The sequence below is a fragment of the Dendropsophus ebraccatus genome, chromosome 15 (assembly GCF_027789765.1).
Source record: "Dendropsophus ebraccatus isolate aDenEbr1 chromosome 15, aDenEbr1.pat, whole genome shotgun sequence".
Lineage (NCBI taxonomy): Eukaryota > Metazoa > Chordata > Amphibia > Anura > Hylidae > Dendropsophus > Dendropsophus ebraccatus.
In genome coordinates, this window is record NC_091468.1 from 49,154,469 (window position 1) to 49,168,078 (window position 13,610).

Here is a 13,610-nt window from a genome sequence, read left to right on the forward strand (position 1 = left end):
ACTATAACTTACCATAAGTAAAATAATAATGTACCTGTCACGATGGCTCGCTTCCAGATCAGAGGTGAGACGAATCTAACCTGCTGATATGTCCCTATTGCGCAGAAGACGCCGAGGAGGAAGGTATGTCACTTACCTTACTCCTCAGGACCGTTCCGAGGCAGTTTGTAGTTTGCTCCACGGTCTGGTAAGACTGTTAGGAGCACTGCCCACCCCCATAGCGCCGATCCAGCCCCGGCTGGCCTGCCCCTCTCTACTTATAATCAATGATGCGGGCCAGATTGGCAGTATGGGGTCTGGCTGTGCTTTTAATGGTCTTACTGGACCATGGAGCACGCTACTAACTGCACCGGAACAGCGCTGAGGAGGAAGGTAAGAGACATACCTTCCCCCTTGGTGTCTCCTGTCCAATAGGGACATATCAGGTTAGGTTTGTCTAACCTGCTGTTGGTCCCTTTAATCCAGAAGTTCGGGTCTTCATGGATATGGAAACACAATGACACCATAATGCGCGTGACCCCCAATGGCTGTTCAGGAGAAAATATTAATTTACTTAAGTGTCACTGTTGTTATAACTTTCAAAATCTAAATCAGCAGGGGGTGTTTATATTCATTATTTTTTTTATTTGTTTGTTTTTATCATGCTAAACAAAGCTATACTTACTTGTATCCAGGTTTAGTCTCCTGAAGGCCTTGTGCTGGTTGAAAGAGAGCCTAAACACAGGAAATTCTGTGTTTCCCAGGTTATCTGTGCTCACAGAGAAGGCAGTCATGTGATTGATGGACACGTTGAACTGGCTGGGACTTCATGTGTTTAGTCTCTTTTTTCTACCAGCACACGACTAAAAAGCTTCAGGAGACTGCACCTGGATACAAGTAAGTATAGCTTTGTTTTAAAGTATGATAACTATAATGAAATAATGAATGTAAATTGTAAATATGCTTTATATCACATTCCCTTTGGAGTTAGATTTTGAAGTAATAACTACAGTGACACTTTAGACTTGTGATTTTATACATAGTTTATACATATTTTACACAGTGCAATGTTTGTTGTTTGTTGAGCTCTTAGGGAATCCAATAAGGATGGTTTTCTTTTACACATTTCCTCTGTTAAGGATCCACTCCTGGTTTTGTATAAAAACCTGCATCACACCAGGTTCTTCATATACTCTATTTCAGTCTCTGATCTGAAATTAAAAGCTGAGACAAATAACCATGGGTTTAGGCAATCCCCATAATAAGGACACTTTGCCAAGACACGTCTTGGATCAAGACGATGGGATTCCTTCCAATATCAAATTCATTTACAAAACCTCAAGATTCCTGACCTTAGATCAGATTTTCCAATTCCCAGTTAGGTAATGAAAAAAAATCTTTTCCTTTTTTAGTTATTGCTATTTGGACCTTCTTACCTTACTATATGTAAGCCCGGCGTGTAGCCTGGCACCATGCACAATGCAGCTATTTGTAACATGTCTGTAGGGAAGGAGGGTGGTGAGAATTTCACAATGGGGTAGGAAGGTGGTAGGTGTTTAATACAGTGACTATAAAGCCGTCCTTTGTTTCATTTTGTAAAGAAATTGATAGTTACTGTATAACTTCGGCAATATCCTGATATTATAGTTATTCATTATGTTTCAGGAACATTCAGCCTTTTTTATTCATTTGCCTTATATAGCTAGTTATAGAATTACTGGAGTCATGTAAAACAACGGAAAGAACCAGGCTTTAAAGGGTAGCTGTCATTTCAGATGACTTTTGGGTAAGATATCCTATGTGTGTACATAAGGAGTAGCGTTATATCTGGCCTACTGTGTGTGGCATTTTTCATCAGCCCCCCCCCCCCCCCCCCCCTTCCAGGCTTGATCAGTAAATTTCATTTGTCTCTGAGATACCTAAATCTATGGTTTTTACCACACACAAAAAACAGGAAATCCATAACTTTTAATGTCTCAGTATAGGCTCTAAGAAGCAGCAGCAGCATGGAACACATTATAAAGCTGTAAGCCTCAAATCAAGCCCTTGGGTGAGATCTTTACCAATAGTAGCTTCCATGTGGGTACTTTGCTTCCTCCCTCTCTCTATTTTTCTGCAGCTACTGGCCTCTTAAAGGCAACCAACCAGCCCAATCGGGCTGATATGGTACCCTAACCGCTGAATACAGCTCCTGCAGCAGCCGCAGCACGTTCCGTCGGCGTGTGACAGGCAGCATCGGGGAAGTAGTCATCTGGGCGGCTCCTCGCCCGTATCCAGTCACCACTCTCTGCCGGTCAGCACGCTGTCCCTTACTGGCCTCTCTGCCTGTCAGTCGTCCCCTCTGAGCGCGCTGACAGGCAGAGAGCGGTGACTAGATACAGGCAGGGAGCCGCCCTGTAGCCACGGCCGGTATGTGCCGCAGCTGCTGCAGGAGCTGTATACAACGGTTCAGGGAACCATATCAGCCCGATTGGGCTGATTGCTTCCCTTTAAGTCACTCCCCCTCCTATTTCCATGCTCACCCCTCTCCTCTCTGCAGACTTGTATTGGTAGCTTGTAATATGATCTAACACTAAGCTGCAAGTCTGTCTTGTAAGGTCAGGACTGCACTAAACTGCTTTTTCAGAGTAAATGACAGTTCAGTAGTGGAGGGAGAAAACAAGCTTGGTACCAGGAGAAAGAAGTATTTTTGTCTGATAAGATATATTACAAAGTTTCTTACATTCACTACTGATTAATGCAAAGTTTGAAGACACGATGTGTAGTAACTATATTGAACACATGATATACCATTGAAATTGTCAGCTTAAAGTACAGTATGCTGCATTAAGATCTTTATAGCAATAATTGTTAGGTTAAAGAGTGCCTTTCACTATGGGCACTGCCTGGATTAGCAGTGAATTCGACTCTGCGGGTGGAAGTTTGGGTATCCTTAGGATCAGAATAGAAGTCACACGCATTTTCTGGACTTCTATCTGCAGAGTCAATTCACAGCTGTTTTTGCAGTAGCAGTAGTAAAAAGCACTCTTTAAAGGGCTACTCCGGAGAATTTTTTCTTTCAGATTAACTTGTGTCAGAAAATTACATAGATTTGTAATTAACTTATATTTAGACATCTCAAGTTTTCCAGTACTTATCAGCTGCTGTATGCCCTACAGGAAGTGGTATATTCTTTCCAGTCTGACACGGTACTCTCTGCCGCCACCTCTGTCTGTGACTGGAACTGTTCAAAGCAGGAAAAATGTTCTATAGGGGGTTGCCACTGCCCTGGACAGCAGGAGCCGATTATAAAAGCTCCTTATCAGGAGGTAGCCCGGGGCCCTAAGCTTCTTGGGGGCCCATGGCTACCCCCAAAAAATTATACTTTCAGTGGTGTATTGTCCCTGTATACAGTTCTGCCATGAGTTGCAAACAATCGCTGCTTTTTTGCCGCAATTTTGCACAAATCAGGGCATCATGACAATAACTATCCTGTACTATATACACCACGCTAGTGCTGCTATAGTTACAGCCCAGGTTTGGTGAACAGCCCGGGGCCTATGTTAAAGTTAATCCTCCCCTGCTGGACATTTCCTGACATGGACAGAGGTGGCAGCAAAGAGCACTGTGTCAGATTGGAAAGAATACACCACTTTCTGCAGGACATACAGCAGCTTATAAGTATGGAGGACTTTTGATTTTTTTTAATAGAGGTAACATACAAAACCTTTCTGACACCAGTTGATTTGAAAGATTTTTTTTTTCCAGAGTATGCCTTCCTGCTTGCTACATCTGTAGTAATCTGTAAGTAATAATATCTTTCTGCCATCCCACAGTTTTCAGCAATTCAGTGTCAAATATCTTCCTAGTTCATGAACAGAATTACATTTGGACATTAAATCATAAAAAAAACTGTGGGGAAAGGGCCGTAGTGGTCATATGAATCATGTTACTTTACAATAGAATACAATATAGAGAATATAGAGGAGAATACAATGCTGTTCAGTTACAGGCAAAATATTTCTTCCAACCACGATTCGTCTTTACATAATTTCCTGCCTCTTCACCTAGTTTCCTATTCCATTATCCTTCCCACCTTCTCTACACAAATATCCAATCCTGATGCCCATTACTATCCTGCTGCTGCCCCTAATACTGCCCCTGCTGTGCTGCCTAGTGCCCCCAAATGCAGAACTGCAGAAATATAAGTGCCATACAAATAGCCTCCTGAAAATACCAATGCCACATAGATGCCCACAATAGTAAAAGGGATTCCCTTAGTGACAAAGAAATACAAGAAAAAGAAACAATCCAATACCTGTGTTGCCTTGTGTTCCATTGTAGGCAATAGGCCTTTTTTAAAGTGTACCTGTCGTTATAACTTTCAAAATCTAAATCAACAGTAGATGGGATATAAAGCAAGTTGCCAGTTTACATTCATTATTTTTGTTGTTGCTATCATGCTGCAAAACAAGGCTGTACTTACCAGAAATCCAGGTCCAGTCTCCTGCAGGCAGATTTTCTGACTTGTGCTGGTTTAAAAACACAGAAACAGACTAAACACAGGAATTCCGTCCAGTACAGAGAGTCACGGCTCAATGTGTCCATCAATCACATGACTGCATTCTCTCTGTGAGCGCTCAGGGGGCCTGGGATAAACAGCACTTCCTGTTTTCTGACTGTTTTCTGTTTTTCTGAAAAAAAGAGTCAGAAAACAGGAAGTGTCATGTTCTCCTTGATAAGTATAAAAAAAAATGAATGTATATTGCAAACTTACTTTATATCGCATCAACTCTTGATGTAGATTTTGAAAGTTATAACGAAAGTAACACTTTAAGCCTTGAGCTGCCTACAGCCCAGTACTGATGCAAGTTCAAGTAACAGGGTCACTTTCAGTACAGATATATAGTACAGCTGGAGTTGTCCCAAGACCAGACAAACCAACATGTCTATCCACACTTGTTCACTTTTTGAGCGTTGCACTACTCGTAGCACCTCTTAGACTAAAGTACTAAACTGGAAATGGAGCTATAGTCTTCTGTGCCCCGCTACAGTGTTTAGCTATATTTGTATATAGATAGTTTATTGTGGTGGCACTTGCCAATTTGGTCCACGAGGCAAAAAAATCTTGATGCCTGATACCATGAATAAGTAGACCAAATCTATTATTATTTTCTCGGATTATAGGTGATGCTTGCATAGGGTGGTGTCATGAGTTACGATAAAGACAAACCTTATCTACTGGACTGGAGTTTTTGAATACAATACAGTATGTCATGCATTGAAGTCATTTTTCCCCCGCTCTTGTCCTTCATAACACTAGTGTTCCCTTAAAGGGGTTATCCAGCGCTACAAAAACATGGCCACGTTCTTCCAGAGACAGCCCCACTCTTGTCTCCAGCTTGGGCGGGTTTTGCTGCTCAGTTCCATTGAAGTAAATGGAGCTTAATTGCAAACTGTACCTGAACTGGAGACAAGAGTCGTGTTGTCTCTGAAAGAAAGTGGCCATGTGTTTGTAGCACTGGATAACCCCTTTATTTTTGACTTGAGTTTTAGAGGTTCCCGGAGAAGGAATTATTTGTAGAACGGTTGAATATTAATACACTGGAGTATTTTTAGCTTTTTGGCCTTTCTGTTTGTGTATAAAAGTTTCATGATCTCATATTGTTAGCGCTGCTTGCATGATTGGTGTCATATTATACAGAAAAATTTACTATTATCTTTACCACGTTCAACAGGTATGTACAGTGCTGCAAAAAGCATCAGCGAATGAATACATTGTTTAATTCTATCTCCTTTTCTATGTAGAGTCAAAGAGACCCTCGGCTCAATGAAATCTTGTTCCCTTTCTTTGACACAAAACGGGCCATGCAGATCATAGAGACGTATGAACCCGATGAAGAGCTGAAGAAAAGAGGTAGGGCTGTCCGCGCCGGGGACATTATCCGAGGTTTAATTATCTCACTCCTACCCAAAGGCATCAATAGCGTAGACCTTTCGCCCCAGCAGTGGAGACGCTTGATAGAGTCATTTATAATCCATATGGGTTTCCTGATAACCTGCCCAGCCTCATATAACTAAAGCTTCATTTATACCAAAAACATTTCATCTGTAAGAATGGAGACCCAAATGTAATCTAGAGTCGCCAAATAGACCGGTAACAAACCGTTTATTGAAAATTTGACTGAGTGGCGACACTACGACCTAGAAAACGAAGCTTAGGTTCTAAATCACTGCTACTCGCAACGCAACTTATTTCTCAATTACCACGACCTTTTTGTCTCTTCTTCATCTCATGCAAAATTAAGCTATGCAGAGCCGACAGAAATAATCTCGCTAAATTATGTGGGGCCTTGCCCAATATGCTGTAACAAAGATTCCTATCACATTAAGAACATGGAATTAGGGATGGTCCGAACCTGCCGAGGTTCGGGTTCGTAAGAACCCGAACGCTCGGCAGCAGATTCCTGCTGTCTGCCCATTCCGTGGAGCGGGCGGATCCAGCGGGAGTAACGCCCTGAAAACTGGGATACAGCCTATGGCTATGGCTGTATCCAAGTTTTCCAGTCGGTCCTCCCGCTGGATCCGCCCGCTCCACGGAGCGGGCAGACAGCGGGAATCATTACCGAGGGTTCCGTTTGTACGAACCCGAACCGAGCTCGGTTCGGACCATCTCTACATGGAATCATCTTTATTTCTTTTCTTTTTTTTCAGGTTACATATCAAGTGATGGTTTTTGCAGATATTTGATGTCTGATGAGAACGCACCAGTCTTTTTAGACCGCTTGGAGCTGTACCAAGAGATGGAACACCCCCTCGCACACTATTTTATCAGCTCCTCCCATAATACATACCTTACCGGGAGGCAGTTTGGAGGCAGATCTTCAGTAGAGATGTACAGACAGGTCCTTTTAGCCGGATGCAGGTTGTTAAACGTTTTTTCGTATTTGTATTTTTACTTTTTTAGTGTGCTGGTACGTAAATTGCTGATACACATGGGTGGGTTCTTTCATTCAGTCTTCATATGTCTTATTGAGTTCAGTTTCGGAGCAGAACAGTCTCATCATGTGTTTCACGGTAATGTATTACATTGAGGTTATGGTCACACAGTGCTTTTGAGGCTGTGTTTTTAACATGATTTCTGCAGACTGGACTGCAATTTCAGTTTGACGGGGCTCTGTAATACAGTACAGTAGAGTAACCATTCAGAGTTTCCCAAGACCATACCTAATGTTATACTTGGATTGACCAATAAAACGTCACATTTATTAGACCACCAAAATTTAAAAAAACAAGCGGGTCCATCACCAACATTACTGAAGGTAAGACCACTAGAGGTAGTAAATTGGTGGTTTGGCCTTTGTTTATGTTGGTGATGATATCACTAATAAAATTCAAGTTTTAGTGGTCACTCCAATAAATTATTAGGTGATCTTTACTGGTCTGGTAGGTAATTATGGTGTGATGGTACACCGACTATTACCATACTGGATTAAAGGGGTGCTACAAAAACATGGCTACTTTTCCCCCCTCTCTTGTCTTCAGTTCAGGTGCGGTTTGCAATTAAGCTCCATTTACTTCAATGGAGCTGAGTTTAAAACCCCACCCAATCTGGAGACAATAGAGGAGGAAAAGTAGCCATGTTTTTGTAGTGCTGGATAATCCTTTTAAGTTCTTCAAATCCAATACGTCCTACCATGAACACGAGACAAACTCAGTTAAAGAATTTTTTTTAAGTTTTTACTAAGTTTACTTAAAGTGACATTGTCACCCCCTTTTTGCATTATGACTGCTCTACCCAAGTGTAAAGGGTAAATTTAGCAGTTTTCGTTTTCTATCATACCTCATGATGCTTGTTCCATTAAAAAGTCATCTTTTATCATCTGGGATTGGGATACCTTGGCGGGGCTTCACGACCAAAGCACCACTTAGCCACGGTCCTCTGTGACGTCATCGTTGCATAGGCCCCGTCCCCTCAGCAGCCATTGGAAGGGCCGGCCTGAAGGTCAAGGCCCCACCCCCACTAGATTAGCCCACACCTGTGGCCGCTGAGGGGGCCTATGCGGTGGTGACGGAGGGGGTGTGGCTAAGTGGCGCTTCGGGCGTGAAGTCACGCCCAGGTATCCCAATCCCAGATGATAAAAGATCACTGTTTACTGGAACAAGCATCATGATGTATAATAGCAAATGAGGTATTAAAACTGCTAAATTTATCCTTTACACCTGTGTAGAGAAGTCAGAATGCAAATAGGGGGTGACAGTGTCACTTTAAGTTTAAGTATGTGGCTTACAACTTCATGGTCATCCAGCTAATAGATAACATAATTCAGCTTGAACTGTATGTCTTCAGAGGTCTTCTACTCCGAAATCAATGTATAAGCTAGTCTTAAACATTGGATTTGGCCAAACCTAACTGGTTTACATGGTCTAGTATTTTTACAAGATTTTTGCCTTTTTCCAATTGAAAAAGAAATTGCTTTGTAGTTAACCATTTTTGTAACTGGTGGAGCTCTATGAATGTTTTTTATTATCATGGTGATGCTTTTATTCTTTTCCATTCTAGTGTCTCATGGATACATGGTAGCCATTTATCATTGGTTTGAAGTGTAAATATATCATATTATTGATATTATTAAACTTAAGTTTATTTTTATATCTATGTTAAGGTGTGTTGAACTGGACTGCTGGGATGGGAAAGGTGAAGATCAGGAGCCTATCATAACTCACGGGAAGGCTATGTGTACAGATATCCTCTTTAAGGTATACTTGTGTACAATCGGTAAAACAACTCCGGAATGTGTCAACAGAAGATAATATATATTGTTTTTATCGGATTTCTTTACATTTTTGGTGATTTTTTTTCCTTTTCCATTGTACTATCCATATTATAAAATGATCCTGAAATCTTGCAGTTTTCTCTACGGCCACTAGGCCTAATCTTAAAGTGTCACTGTCGTTTAACCCTTTGAGGACCAGGCCCAAAATGACCCAGTGGACCGCGCAAATTTTGATCATTGCTCTTTCGTTTTTCCCTCCTCCCCTTCTAAGAGCTCCAGTACTTTCAGTTTTCTATCTACAAGCCATGTAAGTGCTTGTTTATTACAGGAATAGTTGTACTTTGTAATGGCGTCTTTCATTTTACCATAACATGTATGATGGAATTCCAAATATATTATTTATGAAGATATAAATTGGTGAAATCGTAAAAAAGAATGCAATATGGTAACGTTTGGGGGGTTCCTGTGTCTACGTAATGCACTATATGGTAAAAGCGACATGATACCATTATTCTATAGGTCAGTCCGAACACAACCATATGCAGGTTACACAGATTATCTAATGTTATATTTTTTTTTTTTATGAAATCCTTTTTTTTGGCAATTAAATATTAATAAAATGGGCCGATTGTGATGCTTATAACGGTTTTATTTTTTCCCCTATGGGGCTGTATGGGGCGTCATTTTTTCCGCCATGATCTCTAGTTTTTATTAATACCATATTTGTGAAGATCTGACTTTTTGATCACTTTTTATGAATTTTTTTATATATAATGTAACATAAAATCAGTAATCCGCACACTTTTTTCCCTCTTTTCGTCTACGCCATTCTTCGTTCGCAATGACGCTTGTTATACTTTAATAGATCGGACAATTACGCACGCTACGGTATATTATATGTTTATTTATTTATTTATTTTTATATGTTTTATTTATATAATGGGAAAGGGGGGGTGATTTTATTGGGGGAAGGGTTTTGGGGTAGTGTATTAGTGATTTTAACTTTTTTTTTTACACATTTGAAGTCCCTTTGAGGGACTTTTACATTAAATACTTTGATTTCTACACTGACCATTGCTATGCCATAGGCATAACATTGATCAGTGTGATAGGCAATCTGCTCATTGAGCCTGCCTGTGCAGGCTTAGTGCAGCAGATCGACGATCGGACCTCACGGAGGCAGGTGAGAGACCTCCGGTGGTCCGTTTTACCGATCGGGACCCCCGCAGTCACACTGCGGGGGTCCCGATCGGTAAGTGACAGGGGACCCCCCCTGTCACTTACACTTAAACGCCGCGGTCGCGCAGCAATCGCGACGCTTAAGGGGTTAATGACACGCGGCAGCGTGTCATTACCGGTGAGGTCCCGGCTGCTGATTGCAGCCGGCCCCCACCTGCTATGAAGCGCGCTCCATGGGCTGTATCCCAGTTTTCCAGGCGGTCCTCCCGCTGTACGGAGCGGGCAGACAGTGGGAATCCGATGCCGAGCGTTTGGGTTCAGCCGAACCCGAACCTCGGCGGGTTCGGACCATCCCTACTCTGTACTGATCACTTTCCAGCAGTGTCTTCCTTATCATCACAAGCAGGATTACAGTGAAGAATGACACCAGTATATAGATAAGACATAGTAAATGTTTCAAGCTTAACCTCCCCTCTTTGTTAAATGACCTCCATGCCTAGACAAATCTCCATGTATGTAAATACAGTCGTGGCCAGACTATTCTATCTATGCCATAAAGTATATCTCAAATTACTGCTAAAAATACAGCCCGAGAAAGAGTGCTGCCCCATAATAATTACGGTAAACACAATAAGAAAATAGGAACGGAATAGAAAAAAGAACACTTTTCATTATAGAAAAGTATGGATTCTGTATGGATTTTAAAATCTTGGGGCTAGATCCATCAATGTTTTTAACTCCACGTTTAGACCTATCTGCGAATCCAATGGGTATGAATACCAAAGCTATGAATATTACATTTACTAGGGTTGTAACTCTATAGGGCTATAGTTTGGCACAGCTGCCAAGAAACCAAAGCCTGGCCTCCCGTGTGGCTAACACCTAATAATTATATTTATCAGCTTATTCCGGCTGAGCCAAGTCAACTGAGTTTTCCTTGGCCATAACAAGTACAGACATGTTATAGTAATAGGTAAAAAAAAAAAAGAGGAAATAGCTGACTTTCTGAGATATTTTGAGCATTTGGAAATTGTTGCGAAGTTGTCACGCCGGCTTTAGCCTCTTTGACTTTGATCCTTGATAACTGCGGACATCAGTTGGAAATAGAAATATAATGTCACCGCGTGCAGACAGTCTGCGAGATACTGATGAGAAAGAATTAGGGAATGCAGCAAAGCCCAGCATTACATTGCTCCTCATGACATCGCAGAAAGTTATCTGTAGTTTTCCATTGGATTGTAGGTAAAACGGCTGTATTATTTTATACAAACAGCTCAATGACAGAATTAGCTCTATATGTTGTAGGAGAGACAGATGGAGGCCAGCCAAAGATAACACTGCCGGCGCTCAATGCAGTGAAATCCTAGGTGCATTGCACCCTGGGAAATATGAATATGTAAAAAATAGCCTGTGAAGCCTCATTTAAGAGTCTCGGAAAACAGGACTAGCCAGATATTCCTTTGGGAAGGACCTAGCCAAGGGGTGGCTCCTGTAGGAAAACCACCAAAACCACCATATTAAAGGGAACCAATCACACTAAAATTGGGCATAAAGGTAAGAAAACGTGCTGGTACATCAGCCAGCACGCTTCCTAACCATCCCCCTGTCTCCCCCGTCCCATGAACATTCAGCCCGCAAAGTTAGTTTAATCGTGTCCCGCGCTCTATGCAAATTACCATTCAAGTAGTCACGGTGGGCGGGACGGCTGTTCGAGTAGTCATTGTGGGCGGGGTCTTTGTCAAGTAGTCACTGGGTCCTGGACCGGCTCCTGCGCTGTAATCACGCCCCTCCGGGCATGTTGTAAAGCGGCGCCTAGTGATGTCACTCGGGGGGGCGGCATTGCACGTCGGCCACGTCAGCGTCTTTACTAAGCTGCGCATGCGCAGTGCAGCCTGAGAAGACGCTGCTTTACTGTGCTTGCGCGGCGTAGTACAGCAGCGGCTTCACCCACTGTACTGCGCATGCGCAGCTTAGTAAAGATGTCGGCGTGGCCGACGTGCAATGCCACCGTGACTACTTGTATGGTAATTTGCATAGAGCGCGGGACACGATCAAACTAACTTTGCGGGCTGAATGTTCATGTTTATGCCTAATTTTAGTGTGATTGGTTCCCTTTAAGTAGCCCTATAAGTCAATGTAATGACAAGGGTAAAAACAAGGCCAGGTATCCATCCACAGACAGCTGTTTCGGGGTGTTGCCCCTCGTGAGTGTGGAGCAGGATTCTGGCTAGGTGAGAGTGATGCCTAGTAGAGCCATACGGGAAACAGATCCCAGATCCCAGGGAGACCAGCAACATTTTGTTTCATGTCAAAGAGGACCTGTCAAAATTAGTTTTTATATCTTGTCATAGCCTCAGATGCCTTTTTTTACTTTCTTGCTAGACCCACCCAACCCCCATCCCAACACATAGATGTTTTAATGTTTGGCTTCCTTCTTCAACTAGTCAGATGGTTGGGAACTTTATTAAAAAAGGCTCAGGAGGAGGGTCATTAGGTGCTTCACACCCCCTGAACATAGTTTTTACGTATTTTGCAAGAAAGTTCACACCCACCTGATTCTTCAGGGACACATACACATAGAAAACCAAATAGTAAAACCCCTATATCATAGGAATTGGGGTCTCAGCAATAAACAAAATCACTATTGAAATTGGCTCACCCAATTTTTTGGACTGATTTGAAAGAAAAAGATTTTTGCTGGATAACCCCTTTAAATCTTATTAAAGGGATACTCTGGCACTTTACATTTTTTTCATATAATGCTGTCCTTATATACAACATAATACTTCTCCATGCTTCCCTGAGGTCCTCCTTGGGTGTCTCCAGTTCTTCCTCAAGACCAGTCTCGGCAGTAACAGCCCGCTTAGCCAATCACTGACCGTGGCGTTGTTCCATCTTAGTCAGTGATTGGCCAAGCAGGCTGTCACTGCCAAGATGAGTTCACCTTAAAGATGGCCACAGCAGTGGTCAGTGGGAGACCTGGAGACACTGCAGGAGGACTCCGGGGGAGCATAGTGAGGTAAGAATAAAGGAGGAGATTTATCAAACATGGTGTAAAGTGAAACTGGCTCAGTTGCCACTAGCAACCAATCAGATTCCACCTTTTTATTTTCCAAAGAGTCTGTGAGGAATAAAAAGTAGAATCTGATTGGTTGCTAGGGGCAACTGAGCAAGTTTCACTTTACACCATGTTTTATAAATCTCCTGGGGGCCTGTACTATATCTTTACGTGCCAACTGTTTTTATAAGGGATGATTCATATTCATATTCATATAGAACCCATGAGAAACTAAAATATTGGCATTTCCCCTTATAATATGCCATCATTTGCCATACTATTGAGAGGATTTTTGTAGAAATGTGCTTTTCAGGGAGAACATGGTGCCATATGGAGGCTTGATATAGTAGCACATGCAGTACCCTTGTCCCTGTAATATAGACCCATAGGGGCTGTACTTACCACCCTACATGGTCTATGCACGTGGCTTTGAGGACGTATACAGATATGGGTATTGATTTTGATTTATGACAGTGGATATCTACCCTAAACCAACAAATGTCCATGTTAAGTCGAAACACGTAAGGTGCCGTGACTCATTGCAATCTTCAACCTTAAACTCAGCGTCAGCATATAAATCAATATATCTCTGATCCGTAAATCCCCCGTCTGTTTTGAGAAGTGATATTGGCACTGTC

At 42.1% G+C, this 13,610-nt stretch overlaps 1 protein-coding gene across 5 annotated transcripts in view; it reads left to right on the forward strand.

The window, feature by feature from the left end:
• Positions 1–13,610, forward strand: part of PLCB4 (phospholipase C beta 4) — a 271,807-nt gene that overhangs the window by 185,423 nt on the left and 72,774 nt on the right. For all 5 annotated transcript variants that reach the window (XM_069955430.1, XM_069955434.1, XM_069955433.1 and 2 more), the window contains 3 exons: positions 5,767–5,875; positions 6,673–6,883; positions 8,625–8,718. In XM_069955430.1, coding sequence (XP_069811531.1) covers positions 5,767–5,875; positions 6,673–6,883; positions 8,625–8,718 — 414 coding nt within the window. The remainder of the gene's footprint in view (positions 1–5,766; positions 5,876–6,672; positions 6,884–8,624; positions 8,719–13,610) is intronic.